At 45.6% G+C, this 26,591-nt stretch overlaps 1 protein-coding gene across 2 annotated transcripts in view; it reads left to right on the top strand.

Moving 5' to 3' along the window:
* Positions 1–833: 833 nt before the first annotated feature.
* The window catches only part of PDE4DIP (phosphodiesterase 4D interacting protein), a 1,987,893-nt gene continuing 1,962,135 nt past the window's right edge, over positions 834–26,591 (top strand). For both annotated transcript variants that reach the window (XM_077276217.1, XM_077276216.1), the window contains exons 1-3: positions 834–906; positions 16,443–17,842; positions 21,930–22,067. In XM_077276217.1, the coding sequence (XP_077132332.1) occupies positions 16,688–17,842; positions 21,930–22,067 (1,293 nt within the window). In that variant the 5' untranslated portion in view covers positions 834–906; positions 16,443–16,687. The remainder of the gene's footprint in view (positions 907–16,442; positions 17,843–21,929; positions 22,068–26,591) is intronic.

Here is a 26,591-nt window from a genome sequence, read left to right as displayed (position 1 = left end):
CACACATCGTCCTCTGGCTCTGTGTCAGTGTATGGGGGTCTCTGCAGACACTGTCCTCCATCTCTGTGTCAGTGTATGGGGGTCTTTGCACACATTGTCCTCTGCCTCTGTGTCAGTGTATGGGGGTCTCTGCAAATGTTGTCCTCCGGATTTGTGTCAGTGTATGGGGGTCTCTACACATTGTCCTGTGGCTCTGTCAGTGTATGGGGGTCTCTGCACATGTTGTCCTCCGGGTGTGTGTCAGTGTATGGGGGTCTCTGCAGACATTGTCCTCAGCTCTGTGTCAGTGTATGGGGGTCTCTGCACATTGTCCTCTGGTTCTGTGTCAGTGTATGGGGGTCTCTGCACACATTGTCCTCCGGCTCTGTGTCATTGTCCTCCGGCTCTGTGTCAGTGTATGGGGGGGTCTCTGCACACATTGTCCTCTGGTTCTGTGTCATTGTCCTCCTGCTCTGTGTCAGTGTATGGGGGTCTCTGCACACATTGTCCTCCGGCTCTGTGTCATTGTCCTCCTGCTCTGTGTCATTGTCCTCCTGCTCTGTGTCAGTGTATGGCGGTCTCTGCACACATTGTCCTCCGACTCTGTGTCAGTGTATGGGGGCCTCTGCACATTGTCCTCCTGCTCTGCGTCAGTGTATGGGGGGGTCTCTGCACACATTGTCCTCTGGTTCTGTGTCAGTGTATGGGGGTCTCTACACACATTGTCCTCTGGCTCTGTGTCAGTGTATGGGAGTCTCTGCACACATCGTCCTCCGGCATGATGGAGCTGGAGATGCTGACACCTCACTCTCTGCCCTTCTCCTCCCTTCATGTGACTGATCACATGGTCATGACATCACTAAGGTCCTTTCTCCTAAGTCCCTGTAGATGCAGAGACGTTTCCTGGGAGCTGCTACCGAGGGTGATGTAAGAGCCATGATTTCCTGGCTGGAGGAGGGGGGCTAGTTTTAGGGACCAGTACTGGGGTCGGGCTGTGCTGAGGCTGCAGCAGCGTGGTACAGAGGCCCTCGCTTATCTCTCTCCTGCTGATGGCTGTGCCCTGCTGCTCTGTGTTACTATAAATGCTGTATTACATAGGCTAGAGACTGATGTGTGAGAAGTGCCTGAATCATGGTGTCTGCACCCCTTTCTTCGTTATGTTGGCTTCTCGCCCTTAGGACGTGGTGTTGCATGCAGTTCACGGTGCTGACCAGCAGAGAGCGCTGTTTTTGCGGTCAGGAACCATAGGTGATGAATCCCCAGCAATGTGGACAGAGGTCCGGCTGTCTGGTCTGTTAGGTGTTATCAGCATGCTTGTGTGCTAAGGCTGTGTTTGAGTACGCAGTGTAGGGCTGCGTACTTCTTTCCTTCAGATCCGCATCCGTCTTGCGTACCTATATTTAACATTGTGTACACAGGGCATGTGTTGTCTGCGGATGCGTCCCCGTGCGTTGTTTTGACATGCCCACGTGGATCGCCCCCCAGGGCTAGGGGAACTCGGTACCGGGCCCTTCAGTTCTCGATGGGGATGTCACAGTGGCTGACCCGGTCCGTGGCCCTAGGGACGTCCGTATTAAAAGGGGAAGTGTTCGTGACGCCACCTGTGGTATTTGGTCAGGGTGACCGACGCTGCTTAGGGGTCCGCTGGGGTGGTGTTATGGCAGCAAGATGGTATACCTTCCCACAGGTGAAGTATATCCCTAGGGCTTCCCAGAGGTGTAGGTGGTGATGGTGGATGATGCAAGGCGCAGTGAATAACGAGGACACAAGGTTGCAGTCTCTTTACCTTTACTTGATGCTTCAGCATCCACAGTCCAGGGTACAGACCACAGGGTAGGCAGAGTCCGGCTGGTCTGAAGGCAAATCCAGAGTCCCCTTATCCAGGTGGAAATCGGTAGCCTTCCTACTAGCGCCTGTGTGTTGTAGTACCTCCCTGCTGAGCAACTCGGTAAGGTCCTCACAACTTTCGTAGCTGTTCTAGATGTTATTTCTTCCTCTCTGTCCCCCAGATGGTGCGGATAGGACAAACCCGTATGACTGATGGCCTGAGGCTTGTTTATAGGGACCCTAGAGACGCCCCGACCCCCACAATTTGCCACTGTGTCTTCTTAGGTATTAAGGTCGGGCAGCCAACTTGGAATTGACTGTCCTGCCGGTCTCTGGAGTAATGCGTAGAGTCAATTACTCCCTCGATGTTCCGGCCACCGGCTACGCGCCTCAGAAGGAGGCAGCCTATTTCAGCGCCGAACTCCTCCCGGTGTTTTTCTCCTTGTGCTGTGACTTCGTTTCTCACTTTCTACAACACAGTTCTCTTCATGTCCTTCCTTAGGATGCTGCCGCACGTGGGGCAGGCGCAGCTCCGTAACTTTCTATCTCGCTAGGCCTCTTGTCAGGATCCCACCCCTGACAGGGACCCTCTGCAGCTCCGATGTTTCTCCTTTCCCCCTGTCTGCCTGACAGGTGTTGCCTGGGCAAAGCCCAGTCAGCGTCTCTCTAACTTTCTATCCAAACCACCAGTTTTACCCTTCTGTGAAGAGTGCCCTACTAGATAGGAGCGTAGCTCCCCCTGGTGGATTGGAGTGTGAAGTGTGGTGTATGGTTTGTGATACCTGGAAAGATGAACTCCTTTATTACCTTAAGACGTAATATCACTCCCCCTGGTGGAATAATGACATTACTGCAACGACCAGGACTCTGGGGCGCTGCACGCGTAACGCAGGCACGTCAAAACGACGCACGGGGACGCATCTGCGTACAACACATGTCCCTGTGTACACTTTGTTAAATATAGGTACGCAGGACGGATGCGGATCTGAAGAAAAGAAGTACGCAGCCCTACTGTTGTGAATTCTGCTCTTGGGCTCCCTCCGGTGGTTCTTTGTGGTAGTGCAGTTGTCTCTGGGTTGTAATCCTGGGCAGGTGTTTCTGCTGATTGCAGCTCTACTAGGTATTTAGGTGTGCAGGATCCATGATTCCCTGCCAGTTGTCCATTGTACTTGGAGGGATTGCATCTCTGTCTGGCTCCTCATGCCCTGCTGTCAATTCAGCTAAGATAAGTTCTGTTTTTTTGTCTCTGTAGCACATATGTAGTGTGCTTTACATCTCAGTGCAATCCATTGTGTTTTTGTCCAGCTTAGACTTTGTTTTGATTTTTCAGTCATGCTGGATTCTCTGGAGAGGCAGATATACATTCTATGTCTTTAGTTAGATGTAGTATATTTTGTATTTTCTGCTGTGGATATTTTTAGGGTTTTAATACTGACCGTTTAGAATTCTGTCCTATCCTTTTCTATTTAGCTAGAAGTGCCTCTTTTGCTAAATTCTGCTTTCTGCCTGCGTATGTCCTTCCTCTTATACTCACAGTCAATATTTGTGGGGGGCTGCCTATCCTTTGGGATTCTGCTCTGAGGCAAGATAGAATTCCCATTTCCATCTATAGGGGTATTTAGTCCTCCGGCTGTGTCGAGGTGTCTAGGACGTGTTAGGTACACCCCACGGCTACTTCAAGTTGCGGTGTCAGTTCAGGGATTGCGGTCAGTACAGGTACCACCTACTCCAGAGAACGTCTCATGTGGCTCCAGGGTCACCGGATCATAACAGTACAACTGGCCGACAATGAGTTAAATGCATCTCCGAAGAAGGGAAGAAAGGTGTTGAGCCATTTTTTTTCTGTAGCCTGTTTTGTCTTTCCTTCCCTCTTTTCCTCTGGGTGACTGAGAAGTTTAGTGCTAACATGGATGTTCAGGGATTAGTTTCTCGTGTAGACCAGCTTGCTGCTAGGGTACAAGGTATTTCAGATTATATTGTTCAGTCTCCGGTTTTAGAGCCTAGGATTCCTACTCCTGATTTGTTTTTTTGGGGACAGGTCCAAATTTTTGAGTTTTAAAAACAACTGTAAACTGTTTTTTGCTCTGAAACCTCGTTCCTCTGGTGATCCCATTCAGCAGGTTAAAATTATCATCTCCCTGCTGCGTGGCGATCCTCAGGATTGGGCATTTTCCCTGGAATCTGGGAATTCGGCCTTGCTTAATGTAGACGCCTTTTTTCAGGCTCTAGGGTTATTATATGATGATGATGAACCAAATTCTGTGGATCATGCGGAGAAGACCTTGTTGGCCCTGTCTCAGGGTCAAGAAGCGGCAGAATTGTATTGTCAGAAATTTAGAAAATGGTCTGTGCTGACTAAATGGAATGAGGATGCTTTGGCGGCAATTTTCAGAAAGGGTCTTTCTGAATCTGTTAAAGATGTTATGGTGGGGTTTCCCACGCCTGTTGGTCTGAGTGATTCTATGTCTCTGGCCATTCAGATTGATCTGCGCTTGTGGGAGCGCAGAACTGTGCGCACTGTGGCGTTGTCCTCTGAGCAGATACCTGAGCCTATGCAGTGTGATAGGATTCTGTTTAGAGCGGAACAACAAGGATTCAGATGTCAGAATAGGTTGTGTTTTTACTGTGGCGATGCTTCTCATGTCATTTCAGTCTGCCCTAAGCGTACAAAGAGAATCGCTAGTTCAGTTACCATCAGTACTGTACAACCTAAATTTCTGTTATCTGTGACCTTGATCTGCTCATTGTCGTCATTTTCTGTCATGGCGTTTGTGGATTCAGGCGCCACTTTGAACTTAATGGACTTTGAATTTGCCAAGCGTTGTGGTTTCCCCTTGCAGTCTTTGCAGAACCCTATTCCTTTAAGGGGCATTGATGCTACACCTTTGGCTAAAAATAAACCCCAGTTTTGGACACAGGTGACCATGTGTATGGCGCCGGCCCATCAGGAAGATTGTCGTTTTCTGGGGTTGCATAATTTGCATGATGCTATTGTGCTGGGTTTTCCATGGTTGCAGGTACATAATCCGGTGTTGGATTGGAAATCTATGTCTGTGACTATTTGGGGATGTCAGGGGATTCATAATGACGTTCCTTTGATGTCAATCTCCTCTTCCTCCTCTTCTGAAATTCCTGAGTTTTTGTCTGATTTTCAGGATGTATTCGACGAGCCCAAGTCCAGTTCCCTTCCACCGCATAGGGACTGTGATTGTGCTATTGACTTGATTCCTGGCTGTAAGTTTCCTAAGGGCTGACTTTTCAACCTGTCTGTGCCAGAACATGCCGCCATGCCGAGTTACGTTAAAGAGTCTTTGGAGAAAGGGCATATTCGACCATCTTCTTCGCCGTTGGGAGCGGGATTCTTTTTTGTTGCTAAGAAGGATGGCTCCTTGAGACCCTGTATTGATTATCGCCTCTTGAATAAGATCACGGTCAAGTTTCAATACCCCTTGCCTTTGCTTTCCGATTTGTTTGCTAGGATAAAGGGGGCTAGTTGGTTTACTAAGATTGACCTTCGAGGGGCATATAATCTAGTTCGTATTAAGCAGGGTGATGAATGGAAAACTGCGTTCAATACGCCCGAAGGCCATTTTGAATACCTTGTGATGCCATTCGGGCTCTCTAATGCTCCATCTGTTTTTCAGTCCTTCATGCATGATATCTTCCGGAATTATCTTGATAAATTCATGATTGTATATTTGGATGACATCTTGATTTTTTCCGATGATTGGGAGTCTCATGTGAAACAGGTCAGGATGGTATTTCAGATCCTTCGTGATAATAATTTATTTGTGAAGGGGTCTAAGTGTCTCTTTGGAGTGCAGAAGGTTTCCTTTTTGAGCTTCATTTTTTTCTCCCTCATCTATGGAGATGGATCCGGTTAAGGTTCAGGCCATTTATGATTGGATTCAGCCCACTTCCATGAAGAGCCTTCAGAAATTTTTGGGCTTTGCTAATTTTTATCGCCGTTTCATTGCTAACTTCTCCAGTGCGGTTAAACCCCTGACCGATTTGACAAAGAAGGGCGCTGATGTGACGAATTGGTCCTCTGCAGCTGTCTCTGCCTTTCAGGAGCTTAAACGCCGATTTACTTCTGCCCCGATGTTGCGTCAACCAGATGTTTCTCTTCCGTTTCAGGTTGAGGTTGACGCTTCTGAGATTGGGGCAGGGGCCGTTTTGTCTCAGAGGAATTCTGATGGTTCCTTGATGAAGCCTTGTGCCTTCTTTTCCCATAAGTTTTCGCCTGCTGAACGCAATTATGATGTCGGCAATCGGGAGTTGTTGGCTATGAAGTGGGCGTTTGAGGAGTGGCGACATTGGCTTGAGGGAGCCAAGCACCGTATTGTGGTCTTGTCCGATCATAAAAATCTGATGTACCTCGAGTCTGCCAAACGGTTGAATCCTAGACAGGCTCGATGGTCCCTGTTTTTCTCCCATTTTGATTTCGTGGTCTCGTATCTTCCTGGTTCTAAGAATATTAAGGCTGATGCCCTCTCTAGGAGTTTTTTGCCTGATTCTCCTGAGGTCCTTGAACCGGTCGGCATTCTGAAGGAAGGGGTGGTCCTTTCTGCCATTTCCCCTGATTTACGATGGGTTCTTCAGGAATTTCAGGCTGACAAACCTGACCGCTGTCCACTGGGGAAACTGTTTGTTCCTGATAGATGGACTAGTAGAGTGATTTCTGAGGTTCATTGTTCAGTGTTGGCTGGCCATCCTGGTATTTTTGGTACCAGAGATTTGGTTGGTAGGTCCTTTTGGTGGCCTTCTTTGTCGCGTGATGTGCGTTCTTTTGTGCAGTCCTGTGGGACTTGTGCGCGGGCCAAGCCTTGTTGTTCTCGTGCTAGTGGGTTGCTTTTGCCTTTGCCGGTCCCTGAGAGGCCCTGGACGCATATTTCTATGGATTTTATTTCAGATCTTCCGGTTTCCCAGAGGATGTCGGTTATCTGGGTGGTTTGTGACCGGTTCTCCAAGATGGTTCATTTGGTGCTTTTGCCTAAATTGCCTTCCTCTTCTGATTTGGTTCCATTGTGTTTTCAGCATGTGGTTCGTTTGCATGGTATTCCGGAGAATATTGTGTCCGACAGAGGTTCCCAGTTTGTTTCTAGGTTTTGCCGGGCCTTTTGTGCTAGGCTGGGCATTGATTTGTCTTTTTCTTCTGCATTTCATCCTCAGACAAATGGCCAAACCGAGCGAACTAATCAGACTTTGGAAACTTATTTGAGATGCTTTGTGTCTGCTGATCAGGATGATTGGGTGGCTTTCTTGCCATTGGCCGAGTTTGCCCTTAATAATCGGGCTAGTTCGGCTACCTTCGTTTCACCCTTCTTTTGTAATTTTGGTTTTCATCCTCGTTTTTCTTCGGGGCAGGTTGAGCCTTCTGATTGTCCTGGTGTGGATTCTGTGGTTGACAGGTTGCAGCAGATTTGGACTCATGTGGTAGACAATTTGGTGTTGTCTCAGGAGAAGGCTCAACGTTTTGCTAACCGTCGTCGGGGTGTTGGTTCCCGGCTTCGTGTTGGGGATCTGGTCTGGTTGTCTTCCCGTCATGTTCCTATGAAGGTTTCTTCCCCTAAGTTTAAGCCTCGGTTTATTGGTCCTTATAGGATTTCTGAGATTATTATCCGGTGTCTTTTCGATTGGCGCTTCCGGCCTCTTTTGCTATCCATAATGTCTTCCATAGATCTTTGTTGCGGAAATATGTGGTACCCGTTGTTCCCTTTGTTGATCCTCTTGCCCCTGTGTTGGTTGATGGGGAGTTGGAGTATGTGGTTGAGAAGATTTTGGATTCTTATTTTTCGAGGCGGAAGCTACAGTATCTGGTCAAATGGAAGGGTTATGGCCAGGAGGATAATTCTTGGGTTTTTGCCTCTGATGTCCATGCTGCTGATTTGGTCCGTGTCTTTCATCTGGCTCGTCCTGATTGGCCTGGGGGCTCTGGTGAGGGTTCGGTGACCCCTCTTCAAGGGGGGGGTACTGTTGTGAATTCTGCTCTTGGGCTCCCTCCGGTGGTTCTTGGTGGTAGTGCAGTTGTCTCTTGTTTGTAATCCTGGGCAGGTGTTTCTGCTGATTGCAGCTCTACTAGGTATTTAGGTGTGCAGGATCCATGATTCCCTGCCAGTTGTCCATTGTACTTGGAGGGATTGCATCTCTGTCTGGCTCCTCATGCCCTGCTGTCAATTCAGCTAAGATAATTTCTGTTTTTTTGTCTCTGTAGCACATATGTAGTGTGCTTTACATCTCAGTGCAATCCATTGTGTTTTTGTCCAGCTTAGACTTTGTTTTGATTTTTCAGTCATGCTGGATTCTCTGGAGAGGCAGATATACATTCTATGTCTTTAGTTAGATGTAGTATATTTTGTATTTTCTGCTGTGGATATTTTTAGGGTTTTAATACTGACCGCTTAGAATTCTGTCCTATCCTTTTCTATTTAGCTAGAAGTGCCTCTTTTGCTAAATTCTGCTTTCTGCCTGCGTATGTCCTTCCTCTTATACTTACAGTCAATATTTGTGGGGGGCTGCCTATCCTTTGGGGTTCTGCTTTGAGGCAATATAGAATTCCCATTTCCATCTATAGGGGTATTTAGTCCTCCGGCTGTGTCGAGGTGTCTAGGACGTGTTAGGTACACCCCACGGCTACTTCTAGTTGCCGTGTCAGTTCAGGGATTGCGGTCAGTACAGGTACCACCTACTCCAGAGAACGTCTCATGTGGCTCCAGGGTCACCGGATCATAACACCCTACACTGCGTACTCAAACGCTAGTGTGAACCCAGCCTAACTTCGATGTGCCCAAAAAATACCTTTGAGTCCCTGCACCTGCATGTCTCAGATGTTAGCCGTGGCACAAGCAGGGATTGCCTGTTTGTTAGGGAATCCCCTCATGCGTTGCAGCTGTCTAACGGCCACGAGACATGCAGCTGCGGGGACTGTTGTGAATTTGCTTTTTGCTCCCTCTAGTGGTTACTAGTTTTTTGACTCTGGTTTTTCTGTCATTCCTTTTATCCGCACCTGGGTCGTTAGTTAGGGGTGTTGCTATATAAGCTCCCTGGACCTTCAGTTCAATGCCTGGCAACGTAGTTATCAGAGCTAGTCTGCTGTGCTCTTGTCTACTGATCCTGGTTCCAGTTATATCAGCTAAGTCTGCCTTTTGCCTTTTGCTATTTGTTTTGGTTTTGTATTTTTGTCCAGCTTGTTCCAAATCTATATCCTGACCTTTGCTGGAAGCTCTAGGGGGCCTGGTGTTCTCCCCCCGGACCGTTAGACGGTTCGGGGGTTCTTGAATTTCCAGTGTGGATTTTGATAGGGTTTTTGTTGACCATATAAGTTACCTTTCTTTATTCTGCTATCAGTAAGCGGGCCTCTCTGTGCTAAACCTGGTTCATTTCTGTGTTTGTCATTTCCTCTTACCTAACCGTCATTATTTGTGGGGGGCTTCTATCCAGCTTTGGGGTCCCCTTCTCTGGAGGCAAGAAAGGTCTTTGTTTTCCTCTACTAGGGGTAGCTAGATTCTCCGGCTGGCGCGTGTCATCTAGAATCAACGTAGGAATGATCCCCGGCTACTTCTAGTGTTGGCGTTAGGAGTAGATATATGGTCAACCCAGTTACCACTGCCCTATGAGCTGGATTTTTGTACTCTGCAGACTTCCACGTTCCTCTGAGACCCTCGCCATTGGGGTCATAACAGTTTGCCAGGCCAGTATTAAATGTTTAATGCATTGCAGAAGAGGGATTATAAGAAAGAAGATTCTGAGTTTTTTTTTTTTTCTTCTTCCCCTTTACCTCAGAGTGGCTATGCTTGCTGCAGACATGAATGTCCAGACCTTGATTACAAGTGTGGACCAGCTGGCTACTCGTGTGCAGGGCATACAAGACTATGTTATCAGAAATCCTAGGTCAGAACCTAAAATACCGATTCCTGAACTGTTTTCCGGAGACAGGTTTAAGTTTAGGAATTTCGTGAATAATTGTAAATTGTTTTTGTCCCTGAGACCCTGTTCATCTGGAGATTCTGCTCAGCAAGTAAAAATTGTTATTTCGTTCTTACGGGGCGACCCTCAGGATTGGGCTTTTTCGCTGGCGCCAGGAGATCCGGCATTGGCTGATCTTGATGCGTTTTTTCTGGCGCTCGGTTTACTTTATGAGGAACCCAATCTTGAGATTCAGGCAGAAAAGGCCTTGCTGGCTATGTCTCAGGGGCAGGACGAGGCTGAAGTGTATTGCCAAAAATTTCGGAAATGGTCCGTGCTGACACATTGGAACGAGTGTGCACTGGCCGCTAATTTTAGAAATGGCCTTTCTGAAGCCATTAAGAATGTTATGGTGGGTTTTCCCATTCCCACAGGTCTGAATGATACTATGGCACTGGCTATTCAAATTGACCGGCGGTTGCGGGAGCGCAAAACCGCAAATTCCCTCATGGTGTTGTCTGAACAGACACCTAATTCGGTGCAATGTGATAGAAAAACCGCAAATTCCCTCATGGTGTTGTCTGAACAGACACCTGATTTAATGCAATGTGATAGAATCCTTACTAGAAATGAGCGGAAAATTCATAGACGCCGGAATGGCTTGTGCTACTACTGTGGTGATTCTACACATGTTATCTCAGCATGCTCTAAACGTATAGCTAAGGTTGTTAGTCCTGTCACCGTTGGTAATTTGCAACCTAAATTTATTCTGTCTGTAACTTTGATTTGCTCACTGTCATCTTATCCTGTCATGGCGTTTGTAGATTCAGGTGCTGCCCTGAGTCTCATGGATCTCTCATTTGCTAAGCGCTGTGGTTTTACTCTTGAACCATTAGAAAATCCTATTCCTCTTAGGGGTATTGATGCTACACCATTGGCAGCAAATAAACCGCAGTATTGGACACAGGTTACCATGTGCATGACTCCTGAACACCGCGAGGTGATACGTTTCCTGGTTTTACATAAAATGCATGATTTGGTTGTTTTAGGGCTGCCATGGTTACAGACCCATAATCCAGTCCTGGACTGGAAGGCTATGTCAGTCTCAAGTTGGGGCTGTCGTGGTATTCATGGGGATTCCCTGCCTGTGTCTATTGCTTCTTCTACGCCTTCGGAAGTTCCGGAGTATTTGTCTGATTATCAGGATGTCTTCAGTGAGTCTGAGTCCAGTGCACTGCCTCCTCATAGGGACTGTGACTGTGCTATAGATTTGATCCCGGGCAGTAAATTTCCTAAGGGAAGACTGTTTAATCTGTCGGTACCTGAACATACCGCTATGCGTTCATATATCAAGGAGTCTCTGGAGAAAGGACATATTCGTCCGTCTTCTTCCCCTCTTGGTGCGGGATTCTTTTTTGTGGCAAAAAAGGACGGATCTTTGAGACCTTGTATTGATTATCGGCTTTTAAATAAGATCACTGTCAAATTTCAGTATCCTTTACCGCTGTTGTCTGACTTGTTTGCCCGGATTAAGGGTGCCAAGTGGTTCACCAAGATAGACCTTCGTGGTGCGTACAACCTTGTGCGCATTAAGCAAGGAGATGAATGGAAAACCGCATTCAATACGCCCGAAGGTCATTTTGAGTACTTGGTGATGCCCTTTGGGCTCTCCAATGCGCCTTCAGTTTTTCAGTCCTTTATGCATGACATTTTCCGGAAGTATCTGGATAAATTTTTGATTGTTTATCTGGATGATATTTTGGTTTTTTCTGATAATTGGGATTCGCATGTGGAGCAGGTCAGGTTGGTCTTTAAAATTTTGCGTGAAAATTCTTTGTTTGTCAAGGGCTCAAAGTGTCTCTTTGGTGTACAGAAGGTTCCCTTTTTGGGGTTCATTTTTTCCCCTTCTGCTGTGGAGATGGACCCAGTCAAGGTCCGAGCTATTCTTGATTGGACTCAGCCCTCGTCAGTTAAGAGTCTTCAGAAGTTCTTGGGCTTCGCTAACTTCTACCGTCGTTTTATCGCTAATTTTTCTAGCATTGTGAAACCTTTGACGGATATGACCAAGAAGGGCTCCGATGTAGCTAACTGGGCTCCTGCTGCCGTGGAGGCTTTCCAGGAGTTGAAACGCCGGTTTACTTCGGCGCCTGTTTTGTGCCAGCCTGACGTCTCACTTCCCTTTCAGGTTGAGGTGGATGCTTCGGAGATTGGGGCAGGGGCCGTTTTGTCGCAGAGAGGCCCTGGTTGCTCTGTTATGAAACCTTGTGCCTTTTTCTCTAGGAAGTTTTCGCCTGCCGAGCGAAATTATGATGTGGGCAATCGGGAGTTGTTGGCCATGAAATGGGCATTTGAGGAGTGGCGTCATTGGCTCGAGGGTGCTAAGCATCGTGTGGTGGTCTTGACTGATCACAAAAATCTGATGTATCTCGAGTCTGCTAAACGCCTTAATCCGAGACAGGCCCGCTGGTCATTGTTTTTCTCCCGCTTTGATTTTGTTGTCTCGTATTTACCAGGTTCAAAGAATGTGAAGGCCGATGCTCTTTCTAGGAGCTTTGTGCCTGATGCTCCTGGAGTCGCTGATCCTGTTGGTATTCTTAAAGATGGAGTTATCTTGTCAGCTATTTCTCCGGATCTGCGACGTGTGTTGCAGAGATTTCAGGCTGATAGGCCTGAGTCTTGTCCACCTGACAGACTGTTTGTCCCGGATAAGTGGACCAGCAGAGTCATTTCCGAGGTTCATTCCTCGGTGTTGGCAGGTCACCCGGGAATTTTTGGCACCAGAGATCTGGTGGCCAGGTCCTTTTGGTGGCCTTCCTTGTCAAGGGATGTGCGGTCATTTGTGCAGTCCTGTGGGACTTGTGCTCGAGCTAAGCCTTGCTGTTCTCGTGCCAGCGGTTTGCTCTTGCCCTTGCCTGTCCCGAAGAGACCTTGGACACATATCTCCATGGATTTCATTTCTGATCTTCCGCTATCTCAGGGCATGTCCGTTATCTGGGTGATATGTGATCGCTTCTCCAAGATGGTCCATTTGGTTCCTTTGCCTAAGCTGCCTTCCTCTTCCGATCTGGTTCCTGTGTTTTTCCAGAACGTGGTTCGTTTGCACGGCATCCCTGAGAATATTGTGTCAGACAGAGGATCCCAGTTCGTTTCCAGGTTCTGGCGATCCTTTTGTAGTAGGATGGGCATTGATTTGTCGTTTTCGTCTGCTTTCCATCCTCAGACTAATGGACAGACGGAGCAAACCAATCAGACTTTGGAGGCTTATTTGAGGTGTTTTGTCTCTGCTGATCAGGACGATTGGGTGACATTCTTGCCGTTGGCTGAGTTTGCCCTTAATAATCGGGCTAGTTCCGCCACCTTGGTTTCGCCTTTTTTCTGCAACTCTGGTTTCCATCCTCGCTTTTCTTCGGGTCATGTGGAGCCTTCTGACTGTCCTGGGGTGGATTCTGTGGTGGATAGGTTGCAGCAGATCTGGAATCATGTGGTGGACAACTTGAAGTTGTCACAGGAGAAGGCTCAGCGCTTTGCCAACCGCCGCCGCGGTGTGGGTCCCCGACTACGCGTTGGGGATTTGGTATGGCTTTCTTCCCGCTTTGTTCCTATGAAGGTCTCCTCTCCCAAATTTAAACCTCGTTTTATTGGGCCTTACAAGATATTGGAAATCCTTAATCCTGTATCTTTTCGTCTGGATCTTCCTGTGTCGTTTGCTATTCACAATGTATTTCATAGGTCCTTGTTGCGGCGGTACATTGTGCCTGTAGTTCCTTCTGCTGAGCCTCCTGCTCCGGTGTTGGTTGAGGGCGAGTTGGAGTACGTCGTGGAGAAGATCTTGGATTCTCGCCTCTCCAGGCGGAGGCTTCAGTACCTGGTCAAGTGGAAGGGCTATGGTCAGGAGGATAATTCCTGGGTGGTCGCCTCTGATGTTCATGCGGCCGATTTAGTTCGTGCCTTTCATGCCGCTCATCCTGATCGCCCTGGTGGTCGTGGTGAGGGTTCGGTGACCCCTCACTAAGGGGGGGGTACTGTTGTGAATTTGCTTTTTGCTCCCTCTAGTGGTTACTAGTTTTTTGACTCTGGTTTTTCTGTCATTCCTTTTATCCGCACCTGGGTCGTTAGTTAGGGGTGTTGCTATATAAGCTCCCTGGACCTTCAGTTCAATGCCTGGCAACGTAGTTATCAGAGCTAGTCTGCTGTGCTCTTGTCTACTGATCCTGGTTCCAGTTATATCAGCTAAGTCTGCCTTTTGCCTTTTGCTATTTGTTTTGGTTTTGTATTTTTGTCCAGCTTGTTCCAAATCTATATCCTGACCTTTGCTGGAAGCTCTAGGGGGCCTGGTGTTCTCCCCCCGGACCGTTAGACGGTTCGGGGGTTCTTGAATTTCCAGTGTGGATTTTGATAGGGTTTTTGTTGACCATATAAGTTACCTTTCTTTATTCTGCTATCAGTAAGCGGGCCTCTCTGTGCTAAACCTGGTTCATTTCTGTGTTTGTCATTTCCTCTTACCTAACCGTCATTATTTGTGGGGGGCTTCTATCCAGCTTTGGGGTCCCCTTCTCTGGAGGCAAGAAAGGTCTTTGTTTTCCTCTACTAGGGGTAGCTAGATTCTCCGGCTGGCGCGTGTCATCTAGAATCAACGTAGGAATGATCCCCGGCTACTTCTAGTGTTGGCGTTAGGAGTAGATATATGGTCAACCCAGTTACCACTGCCCTATGAGCTGGATTTTTGTACTCTGCAGACTTCCACGTTCCTCTGAGACCCTCGCCATTGGGGTCATAACAGGGGACTCAAACATATTTATCGAGCACGCTGAAGACACTCGGCTAGCACCCGAGCGTGGTCTGATAATGACTTATCTGAGCACGCTGAAGACACTCGGCTAGCACAGGAGCGTAGTCTGATAATGACTTATCTGAGCACGCTGAAGACACTCAGCTAGCACACGAGCGTAGTCTGATATCGCCTTATCCAAGCATGCTGAAGACACACGGCTAGCACCCGAGCGTGGTCTGGTGACGCCTTATCCGAGCACATACACTCGTCACTACTACACACATAAAGGGATCTGTCATTAAGGTTTCCCCATATAAACGTAAAGCAGCACTTTTAAGCCCTCTTACACATTTCTCCAGCCTTTGGTGTGTGTATAAGCCCCAGAGTTGCCAATGTGACTTTTTATTTTTCATGGACAGCTTATCAAGACATTACTGACAGACAATATTTTTTTATTTACACACTGAAAAACCATAATAAATATTATGATCATAATTTATACATGCCGACAGCCGTGATTCTGAGATGAAGACATCCGCTTCATTCAGTGTAAAATGAATATGAAAAGACTGACCGTCACTTCCAAACAGAAAACAGGTGTATAGAGGTGTGTACAAGTGCTTACTAAGAGTAGCTATCTTCATATAGAACCAGCAAATAAAGTAGCGCACTGTATCACTATAGCATGAAAACATGAAATATATGAAATGTGAATTGCATTACTGCTCTAGAAAATTAGAAAAATTGAGAATACTTAGTCCATAATTTGGTCAATTCACGTGTACCCGGAAGCCACGATAAGGCAATTCTCGTTGCTAGGAAATGGCTACCCTGTTCACATCTGGTGTAGGAAGTGACGGTCAGTCTTGATATTTGTATACATAGGGTCTCTGACTGAGCACTCCACCATCAGCCTCAGGCGTTTTTAATTATAGCAGGATCATACCTTCCCATATAAATGTAGGCTTCAGCCTAAGAGCATTCACATTTGGCAGGTCCCAGCAATGAGAATCGCCTTATTGTGTCTACTGGGTACACATGAATTGGCCAATTTGAGCTGAGAATTCTCAATTTTTCTTATTTTTTAGTGCAGTAATGCAATTCAGATTTCATATATTTCATGTTTCCATGCTATAGCGCTACAAAGTGCTTCTTTATTCACTCTAAAATGGTGATAATTACAGTCTTAATAATCTGCATAAGTTTCTTCAGCTTCAAAGAAATCACAGACACCTTACAATTTTTTTCCAGACAGGCCAAAAAAGTGCCCTATTTTTACGGCCTGTTCTGTAATTTCTGGACAGTTGGCAATCGAGATACGCCCCTTATCTTCTCGGCACAGACAGGTCTGATGGGTGTTGCAGGGTGTCGCCTTCAACTGCACAGAGTTGAGATTTTCAGCGCTGTGAGACATCTTCCACATCCATCAAAAGACAGGAGGGTTGGCAACTACACGGAGAGATGAGGCGCTGAGCGCAGACATGAGACGCCCATCGGAGCGGTCTGTGCTGATTAGCAAACAGCAGGGGAGAATTATAATAGCGATTTTCATGGATCTGTGGGGAAGTGCCTATGCTAAGGATATATGAGAAGTGTATGATCATGGGGGGTCCAACCTCTGGGACCCACACTGAACATTTGTGGGATTTGTGGTCACACATGCTCACTACTGCTTTCGTGGACCTATAGATGGTGGTCTTGAATACTCTGCACACCAATTATAATGTACAGAAGACTGCTGTTCTTGAGGTCAGTGGGGTCACAGCAGTCAGAGCCCACCTGTCATCCTGTGGATAACACAGGACTTTCTGGGACCACTCTTTTATGGCTTATTGAGCAGACAGCTGGTAATAGCATTGTTTGCTTTCTTCATCTTTACTTTTCGAGCTGAGGGATATGTGGGCTTAGAAAGATACATGGCAGGATTTTGTTTCATTGTCATTTCTTTCCTCCACTACAGCTTTTTTACCATTATCTGAAGGACAAGTAAGAGAAGGCCGAAATTTACTGCAATTCTGTTAATAGATATTTTGAGTGAAAGTGTTAAGAAACCGTATAACCCGCCCATGGTATGGAATTCCTCCAGGAATATAGAATTACGTGCAAATGCAAGTCCGCATAACAACTGCTACCTCTATTACTGCTGCTTCAGGCGTCTTCCAAATCTGATTTAAGTGGCATTTGCAAATTTAAAGCTCAGATTCGATGTTGGACTTGAAGATGAAAGATGTGTGCAGGATTTGTAGCCGAGAACTTTGTGGAAATCAGCGGAGATGGATTTTTCATTCAACTGCTAAACTAAATCTTCAAGTGATATTATCCCACATTTTGGGTAAGGAAATCTTACGTGACGGCAGTGCTGAATTTGCCTGCAGTAAGTGCGCCTTTATGCTTGAACGTTTCTACAGATTCGATACGGTGATTGCGCGCATTGAAGCCCTCTCAATTGATCGATTACAGAAGCTTCTTTCTGAGAAGGATAGACTTAAACATTGCTTAGCTAGCCTCTACATCAAACACAACAATGAAGAGGGTCTGGAGGCCAGGGCAAGGGATGGTACTGGTAGGGCTGCACACCTTTCTGAAGTGCAGTACTCTTATACAGCTCTTCTGCAGGAAGACTTTGCTTTTTCTGGATTTGAATACTGGACAGAATTGGAGGAAGCTGGCCAAGAAATTCAGCATTGTTCACACCACGAGGGCACAACAGCTGTCCCGAGGAAATGTCATGGATGTTCTTCTTTGAGAGTGGCTGATTCGGACTATGAAGCCATTTGCAAAGTACCTAGGAGGATAGCTCAGAATATTTCTTCTGGTCAAATGTCCACATGCACCAGCACTTATAATAATCTGGTAACCATTCCTCATACTTCAGAAAATGAGGCTACAAACGATAAGATTTTGTCAGATGGAGATGGCTTGGACAGATTGTCTTCTGCTCATTCTGCTGAATCACTTCCAGATATCAAGGATCCAGGGTGTAACTTACAAAAAGCTGAGGAGAAAGTCAGATCAAACATGGACAATCTAAAGTGTCATTGCTCTTCATGTACCTATGCTGGTAGCACATCTGGATATATAAGAAAATTAGATCTAGCACTCAGTCTTGTGAAAATGTTCAACTACAAACCGGTCCAGAGTCCAAAGGGAAGTAAAATACCTATAAAAAGTTGTTCAATCATAAAATCGACTAGTACCCTTAATAGTGCTCAGTCCAGCGTGTCAAACACTGGGATCAGCTTCCCGGACAATATAAGCGAAACCTCTCCAAAAATGTCTCAAGACTTCCTCACTGAGATTTCTGATCTTCATGAACTGTGGTACAATGTCTATGAAGATTACATTCCAATTGATATGCAGGTACTAAACTTCATCTTTTACTCTTCGTGCTCTGGGTGAGATACCTTGCACTTTACATAGGATACCACTATCCCTCCACTTACTTATGTACTTGTATATGTATGCAATCATGCGTCTAGCTATTGTCTAAGGCCGGGGTCCCTTAGCCTATGGCGTCTGATGCGAGAGCATGGGATGCGATATTCTAAAGACCCTCAGCTCCTGCTCTGTTGCGAGTGTGAGCCGAGTGTCAGTGCTCCGATCCCCTCGCATGACAGTATTGCAGCACAGGAGCAGAGGAGATGGAGAAAGTAACTTCTCCATCTCCTCTGCTGCCGGCGTCAGCAGGAATTGCGCTGCACTTGAGTGATATCCGAGTGCAGTGCAATGTTTCACACCCACCCATAGACTTATATGGGTGCCGGGTCTCGCTGCCAATCACAGCATAGAAATGAATCGCAGATCTGAGCTGCCCCATAGAATAACACTGGGCCGAGTGCTAGACCCTGTTTTATCACGTAGCACTCATGTGTTATACAGTAGTGTGACTCCGGCCTAAGAAGGGGGAAAAACCTTAACAGGATGTGTTAAAAATGTTTCCATAGTAGCCACACCTTGTATATACTCCTTTTATATCGTTTGGCTTGTTGCACAGGGAAGCCTTTTACCTTCAGGCACATTTGGTGCATCCGTGATAGTTGGTGAGATGGTGCATTTTCTCCTGGGGTCTGGTGGTTTCCTTCTGATCCTCTGCCATTTCTACACTCCAATTACGTATGGGGTTATTTGCCTCCCTATGAAGTTTACCATTTCAGAGAGTAAAATGTGAACGGCACTGGGGACAAGCACTGACGTGAGTGTGCAGACCAAGCGGCCGAATATACTGTAATTAGAAATTGATAAATTGCATATTGTTCAGCGAGTTGTAAATCACCTCACCCCCCCCATGTATACACATCCTAGTACCTCTATAGAATTGGGGCAGGCAATCCAGTACTGTCGGGGGTTTCATGACCCTGTGCTGGAATTCCCACTCGGCAAACGCCGGGTCGGCCACAATATATGTGTATGGGGCCTCCTGACTCTCATGCAGGTGTTGCAGTAGGAATCGGCCAAAATTTTGGGAATTTGCGTAACAGCACCAGGGAGATTTAAAAGAGGTTCACAGAAATGTGAATTCAGCTGACTCTGGGACTTGACCCATGCTGTCATTAATTTTGGGAATTGGCGTAACAGCGCCGGGGAGATTTAAAAGAGGTTCACAGGAATGTGAATTCAGCTGACTCTGGGTCTTGACCCATGCGGTCATTAATTTTATACCTAAAAAGCATGTTAAGGTGGTTACATGAGTATATCCAATCTTAGAATTTTACCATGTAATAAACAGTAAACTATCATCTCAAAAAGGATTATGTCACTATGTTTTTTTCTACCCAAACTGAGAGCAGCATGATGTAGGGGCAGAGACTCTGATTCCAGCGATGTGTCACTTACTGAGCTGCTTGCTGTCATTTTGAGAATTCGTTTTTATCTGCTGCAAATCTATCAGTTCTCTGAGTGGTGAATTCTGTACAACCCCACCCACACCACTGATTGGCAGCTTCCTGTGTATGTATGTGCATAGGCAGACAGCTGCCAATCAGTGTAGAGGGAGGGGTTATGCAAAGCTCATGACTATGGAGGACTACATGGCAGCAGGTTTACTAGTCCTCTAGTGGTGATCTCCTGCTGATAGAACATATATTTTATAAATCCTACATCTAGCAGCCCAGTAAGTGACACATCACTGGACTCGGGGTCCCTGACTCTACATTATACAACTCTCAGATTAAATGATAAAACCTGCTGCCTCTACTTTACATATACCTGTCCATCATTACAGCTCTGGCTCTGGGAATTTCCACATAATAATAATAATAATAATAATAATAATAATAATAATAATAGCGTGGCCTTTGCACTGTTCTGCCTGAAAGAAAATTCTTCAAAAACACTGCTAAAATTAAGCCTTCAAGTGAAATGGTTTCATCCTCTTTGTTACTTTATCAATGTCCCCATTTCTGTCCCCAGTCCCAGTGTAGGACATCCCTAGCTGTAGCATTGGACAAACATGAGGTGTTAACCCCCTCCTTACTGACAGCGGTCAGTGGTCAGCCTTTTTTTGCCATATTTGAGGTACAGGGTAGAAGCTTATGAGAGGCATTTTTTTTAACTGCAATAACTAAATAAATGTGACTGTGTTTTTAACCACAATGTGGCGTATCATTGTTTTGATCTAGACTTTGTACGCTCCATCTGCTCATGTTTAGGATGAATAACACTAGAGGGCTGGGTTCAGTGAGCTGGCATTGTACGCTCCAGCCGTAGCGATGGCTGTACTGGAGTAAGATGCCGCTAATTAAGAGGAAGGCTATGTGCACACTTTGCGGATTTTGCTGCGGATCCACAGCGGATTTGACCGCTGCAGATCCGCAGCAGTTTCCCATGAGTTTACAGTACAGTGTAAACCTATGGGAAACAAAAAACGCTGTGCACATGCTGCGGAAAAAGCCGCGCAGAAACGGATTACATTCCGCAGCATGTCACTTTTTTTCTGCGGATTTTCACCTGCTCCAATAGGAAAATGCAGATGAAAAACTGCATAAGAATCCGCATTAAAAACCGCGATAAATCCGCAGTAAAAACCGCGACGGGTTTTCACTGCGGATTTTGGAATTCCGCTGCGGAAAAATCCGCAGTGGAATCCGCAAAGTGTGCACATAGCCGAAATGTAATGAATTAGCTGCGTCTTACCGCTAGTATGCATCTCCATTCTTCTCTGACAGAAATCTTACTCCATTCAGTTTCTGACTGGAAAGTAAGGTAGGCCACAACTTTTCATGAATTTGTTGTGTGGCCTTTTCTACACCCTAGCCTGCCCCAACTCTGCCCACATAGATTGCAACATTTGAAGTTGTTTTTCATGAGAAGACTGGTGAAACATCTTCATGAAATAAGTCGATAGTTGTGAAAAATATAAACCAAAATGCAAAAATTGGTCTGAACCAATCTGAGCACGAAATGGTTAATATGGTCTTTCTGAGTCGGCTATCTGGATTTTCTCTTAAACTAATGAGATCAGTGTAATTAAATTACATTATTGCTCTGAATTGCTTTTAAGCCACTGCTAATGGGCTGGAGAAAAGGGTTAATTATGTAGATTAATATTTAGATTAAAGCATTTTTCCAGAATCCTACATTATCCTCTATCATAAGGGGATAACATACTGATCGTTGGGGATATGACCAGTGGGACTTCCAGCATTCCCAAGAATGGAGCTCTGGGAACCTTGCTCCACAGACCCTAGTGTTGAATGGGGCTAAGGTGTCCATGCGCAACCTCTTGTGTGTTCGTAGTCTGTGGGACTGACAGAAGTAGCCGAGCACTATACTTAACTAGAAGTCCCCAATGGATAAATGGTAACTTTTGATTTTGGTAATAACTTTTAGAGTTTGTCCCAGATTCATCTAGACTAGTAATCCACACCTGAGATCTCACTCCAGTCAGTGACTGGCATAGAGAACACCGGAGCTTGTGATGAACTTAAAAATGCCAAAGTCTCCAAATTTTTGCTCAACCTCTCATTGCGCCAAAGTTTTTAGACTTTTACGAGCAATTTACTCCAGAATCCTGGTGACATTGCTTTTCTGAATTAGGCCTTAGTGATGTTAGAGTGGAATGGTGCTCACACATTAGGTATGACTCCAGTGTATGGAGACCACCAACTCTGGGGACAGAAGGATACTGTTATATTGAATGTCTGCTCCCTTGTTCTTGTGGGAGATGAGCTATTGCCAGACCCATTTCTTCGCTGAAGCACACAAGCATTTTTAGCCTTCGGTGCGATCATCGGTATAACAAGGCAGTCATCTCATTTCTAAACATTTTATATGTTGCAATTATTGGGACTATTTGAAACAAATGATCAGTTTTCATTGTGCAAAGTTTTGTATGATTTCTGCACCCTTCCCTGGTATAATGGCAGGAGAATGTTTGATTTTATTTTCTGCTCTAACTTTACCGAAGTAAAATATATAGTTCTAAACATTTTATATTCTTTCCTTACAGAATCTGGTTAAAAAAAAGGGTCAGGATGCATTGCATTATGAAAATTTGCTGGAGCAGCAGGCCTCAAATCTACAGAAAGCAGGGATGGAGGCTCAGGCACTTCAAGGAAAAGTGCAGGAGTCCAAAGATCTTATCAAGGTCCTAATTTTTTTTGCCTTTCCTACCTAGCATAACTAACAGATAAGTAGCATGTGTGTTATAGATCCATGCAAACTAACTCTCCTACAGGAGGAAGAAGGCTGCCTCTCTTGTTTTCTCTCTGCAGCCTGTTTTCATTTTTGCTCTTTCGTTTTTTCTTCCCTTTTCCAAGAGCCGTAACTTTGTTATTTTTCCGTTGATGCATAGACATATAAGGGCTTGTTTTCTGTAGTACAATATGTACTTTTAAGTGATACAATTTAATGTACTGGAAAAAAATGCAATTCTGCCATGATTTATTTTGACATTTATTTTATGGTAAAAATAACTCTGAATCATAATTATCCATGTCTGCGTGATTACAGCAATACAAAAATTGTGAGTGTGTCTGTGTATGTATATGTGTGTAGTATATATATATATATATATATGTGTGTGTATATATATATATATATATATATATATATATATATATATATATATATATATATATGTATATGTATATGTACATGTACCGTGTATCTATATATACATATAATTGTCTAAGGGGTACTTCCGTCTTTCTGTCTGCAACTTCCGTGACGGAAATCCCGCGTCGCTGATTGGTCTCGCCAGCTGCCTGTCATGGCTGCCACGACCAATCAGCGACGGCCACAGTCCGATTAGTCCCTCCCTACTCCCCTGCAGTCAGTGCCCGGCGCCCACATACTCCCCTCCAGTCACCGCTCACACAGGGTTAATGCCAGCAGTAATGGACCGCGTTATGCCGCATAGTAAAAAGTTAATACCCTGTGTGTCCCCAACTTTTTACTATTGATGCTGCCTATGCAGCATCAATAGTAAAAAGATGTAATGTTAAAAATAATAAAAAAACAAAAAACTTTCTATTCTCACCTTCCGTAGTCCTCCGAGCTGCGCGCGGCCTCCGCCATCTTCCGTTCCCAGAGATGCACTGCGAAATTACCCATAAGACTTAGCTGTCTCACGAGACCGCTAAGTCATCTGGGTAATTTCGCACTGCATCCTAGGAACGGAAGATGGCGGCAGCTGCGCGCGCATCACCAGAGCTTTGCTGTATCCCGGCGGGTGAGTATAGAACTATTTTTTATTTTAATTATTTTTTTTTAACAGGGATATGGTGCCCACACTGCTATATACTACGTGAGCTGTTTTAGATACCGCGTGGCTGCTATATACTACGTGGCCAGTGTTAGATACTACTGTATGTGGGTTGTGTTATGTACTGCGTGGGCTGTGCTATATATTACGTGGCCAGTGTTATATACTGCGTGGCCTGTGTTATATACTACGTCGCCTGTGTTATATACTGCGTGGCTGCTATATACTGCGTGGGCAGTGTTATATAGTACGTGGGCTGTGTTATATAGTGCGTGGGCTGTGTTATATAGTGCGTGGGCTGTGTTATATAGTACGTGGGCTGTGTTATATACTGTTTGGGCTGTGTTATATACTGCGTGGCCACTGTTATATATCGCGTGGCCTGGATTAACGCATCAGGTATTCTACAATATGTATGTATGTATGTATGTATATAGCAGCCACATAGTATATAGCACAGGCCACGTATTTGCTATATACTACGTGGCCTGTGCTATATACTATGTGGCTGCTATATACATACATATTCTAGAATACCCGATGCGTTAGAATCGGGCCACCACCTAGTATATATATATATATATATATATATATATATATATATATATATATATATATATATATATATATTACTAGATGGTGGCCCGATTCTAACGTATCGGGTATTCTAGAATATGTAGGCAGTATATAGCACAGGCTACGTACTATATAGGACAGTGACGTAGTATATAACACAACCGACGTAGTATATAACATAGCTACGTAGTATGTAACACAGTGTACGTAGTATATAGCAGAGCTATGTAGTATATAACACAGCTACGTAGTATATAACATAGCCACGTAGTGTATTGCACAGGTATGTAGTTTATTGGTCAGCCATGTAGTATATAGCAGAGCCACGTAGTATATAACATAGCCACGTAGTATATTGTAGAGGCACTTTGTATATTGCACAGGCACGTAGTATATTGCACAGCCATGTAGTATATAACAGAGCCACGTAGTATATTGCACAGTCGACGTAGTATATAACAGAACCGACACAGCCACATAGTATATTGCACAGCTACGTAGTATATAACACATAGCACGTAGTATATTGCACAGCCACGTAGTATATTGGACAGTCACATTGTATATTGCACAGTCACGTTGTATATTGCCCAGCTACATAGTATATAGCACAGAGTTGTAGTATATAACAAAGCCCACGCAGTATGTTACACAGCCCACGTAGTATATCGCAATGTGGGCACTATATGCATGGTTAAAAAAGACTTAAAATAAAAAATAAACATATACTCACCTTCCGAAGGCCCCTTGAAGTCCTGGCGCCTGTATGCGGTGCACACGGCAGCTTCCGGTCCCACGGTTGGTATGAGCGCAGGACCTGTGAGGACGTCGCGGTCACATGACCGTGACGTCATGGCAGGTCCTTCTCGCATAGCATCCTTGGCACCGGAACCTACCACTTGCACTGCCGAGGACAGCGCGCGACGTCGGAAGGTGAGAATAACCTTTTTTTTTTAAATTATTATTATTTGTAACATTAGATCTTTTTACTATTGATGCTGCATACGTAGCATCAATAGTAAAAAGTTGGTCACACAGGGTTAATAGCTGCGTTAACAGACTGCGTTACACCGCAGTCCGTTAACGCTGGCGTTAACCCTGTGTGAGCGCTGACTGCAGGGCAGTAAAGCAGCGGCCATTTCGCTGCCAGACTATGGCCGTTGCTGATTGGTCGTGACAATGGTCGTGGGCGTTTTGCCACGACCAATCAGAGACTTGGATTTCCATGACAGACAGAGGCCGCGACCAATGAATATCCGTGACAGACAGACAGACAGACAGAGGGACAGACAGAAAGACGGAAGTGACCCTTAGACAATTATATAGTAGATATATATATATATATATATATATATATATATATATATATATATATATATATATATATATATATATATATATATATATATATATATATATATATATATACCGTATATACTCGAGTATAAGCCGACCCGAGTATAAGCCGACCCCCTAATTTTGCCACAAAAAACTGGGAAAACTTATTGACTCGAGTATAAGCCTAGGGTGGAAAATGCAGCAGGTACCGGTGAATTTCAAAATTAAAAATGGATACTCCATACCGTTCATTATGGCCCCATAGATGCTCCACATAAAGCTGTGCCATATATACAATGCTCTGCACCGTTGCCCCATAGATACTCCACATAAAGCTGTGCCATATATACAATGCTCTGCACCGTTGCCCCATAGCTGTGCCATATATATAGTGCTCTGCACCGTTGCCCCATAGCTGTGCCATATATATAGTGCTCTGCACCGTTGCCCCATAGCTGTGCCATATAGTGCTCTGCACCGTTGCCCCATAGCTGTGCCATATAGTGCTCTGCACCGTTGCCCCATAGCTGTGCCATATAGTGCTCTGCACCGTTATTGCCCCATAGCTGTGCCATATAGTGCTCTGCACCATTGCCCCATAGCTGTGCCATACAGTGCTCTGCACCATTATTGCTCCATAGCTGTGCCATACAGTGCTCTGCACCATTATTGCCCCATAGCTGTGCCATATAGTGCTCTGCACCATTGCCCCGTAGCTGTGCCATACAGTGCTCTGCACCATTATTGCCCCATAGCTGTGCCATATAGTGCTCTGCACCGTTATTGCCCCATAGCTGTGCCATATATATAGTGCTCTGCACCGTTGCCCCATAGCTGTGCCATATAGTGCTCTGCACCGTTGCCCCATAGCTGTGCCATATAGTGCTCTGCACCGTTGCCCCATAGCTGTGCCATATAGTGCTCTGCACCGTTATTGCCCCATAGCTGTGCCATATAGTGCTCTGCACCATTGCCCCATAGCTGTGCCATACAGTGCTCTGCACCATTATTGCCCCATAGCTGTGCCATACAGTGCTCTGCACCATTATTGCCCCATAGCTGTGCCATATAGTGCTCTGCACCATTGCCCCATAGCTGTGCCATACAGTGCTCTGCACCATTATTGCCCCATAGCTGTGCCATATAGTGCTCTGCACCGTTATTGCCCCATAGCTGTGCCATATAGTGCTCTGCACCGTCCATTATTGCCCCATAGCTGTGCTGCTGCAATAAAATAATAAAACACGTACTCACCTCTCTTGCTTGCAGCTCCTCAGCGTCCGGTCCCGGCGTCTTTCCACACTGACTGATCAGGCAGAGGGCGCCGCGCACACTATATGCGTCATCGCGCCCTCTGACCTGCACAGTCAGTGCAGAGAGACGCCGGGAAGATGGTGCGACGCCCGGCGTGTGGAACGAGGACAGGTGAATATGCGATACTTACCTGCTCCCGGCGTCCCGCTCCTTCCCCCGGACAGCTGGTCTTCGGTG

Source organism: Ranitomeya variabilis, chromosome 8 (assembly GCF_051348905.1).
Source record: "Ranitomeya variabilis isolate aRanVar5 chromosome 8, aRanVar5.hap1, whole genome shotgun sequence".
NCBI classification, from domain to species: domain Eukaryota; kingdom Metazoa; phylum Chordata; class Amphibia; order Anura; family Dendrobatidae; genus Ranitomeya; species Ranitomeya variabilis.
The sequence above is the reverse complement of the archived record's forward strand: the minus strand, read 5'-3'. Positions and strand labels throughout refer to the sequence as shown.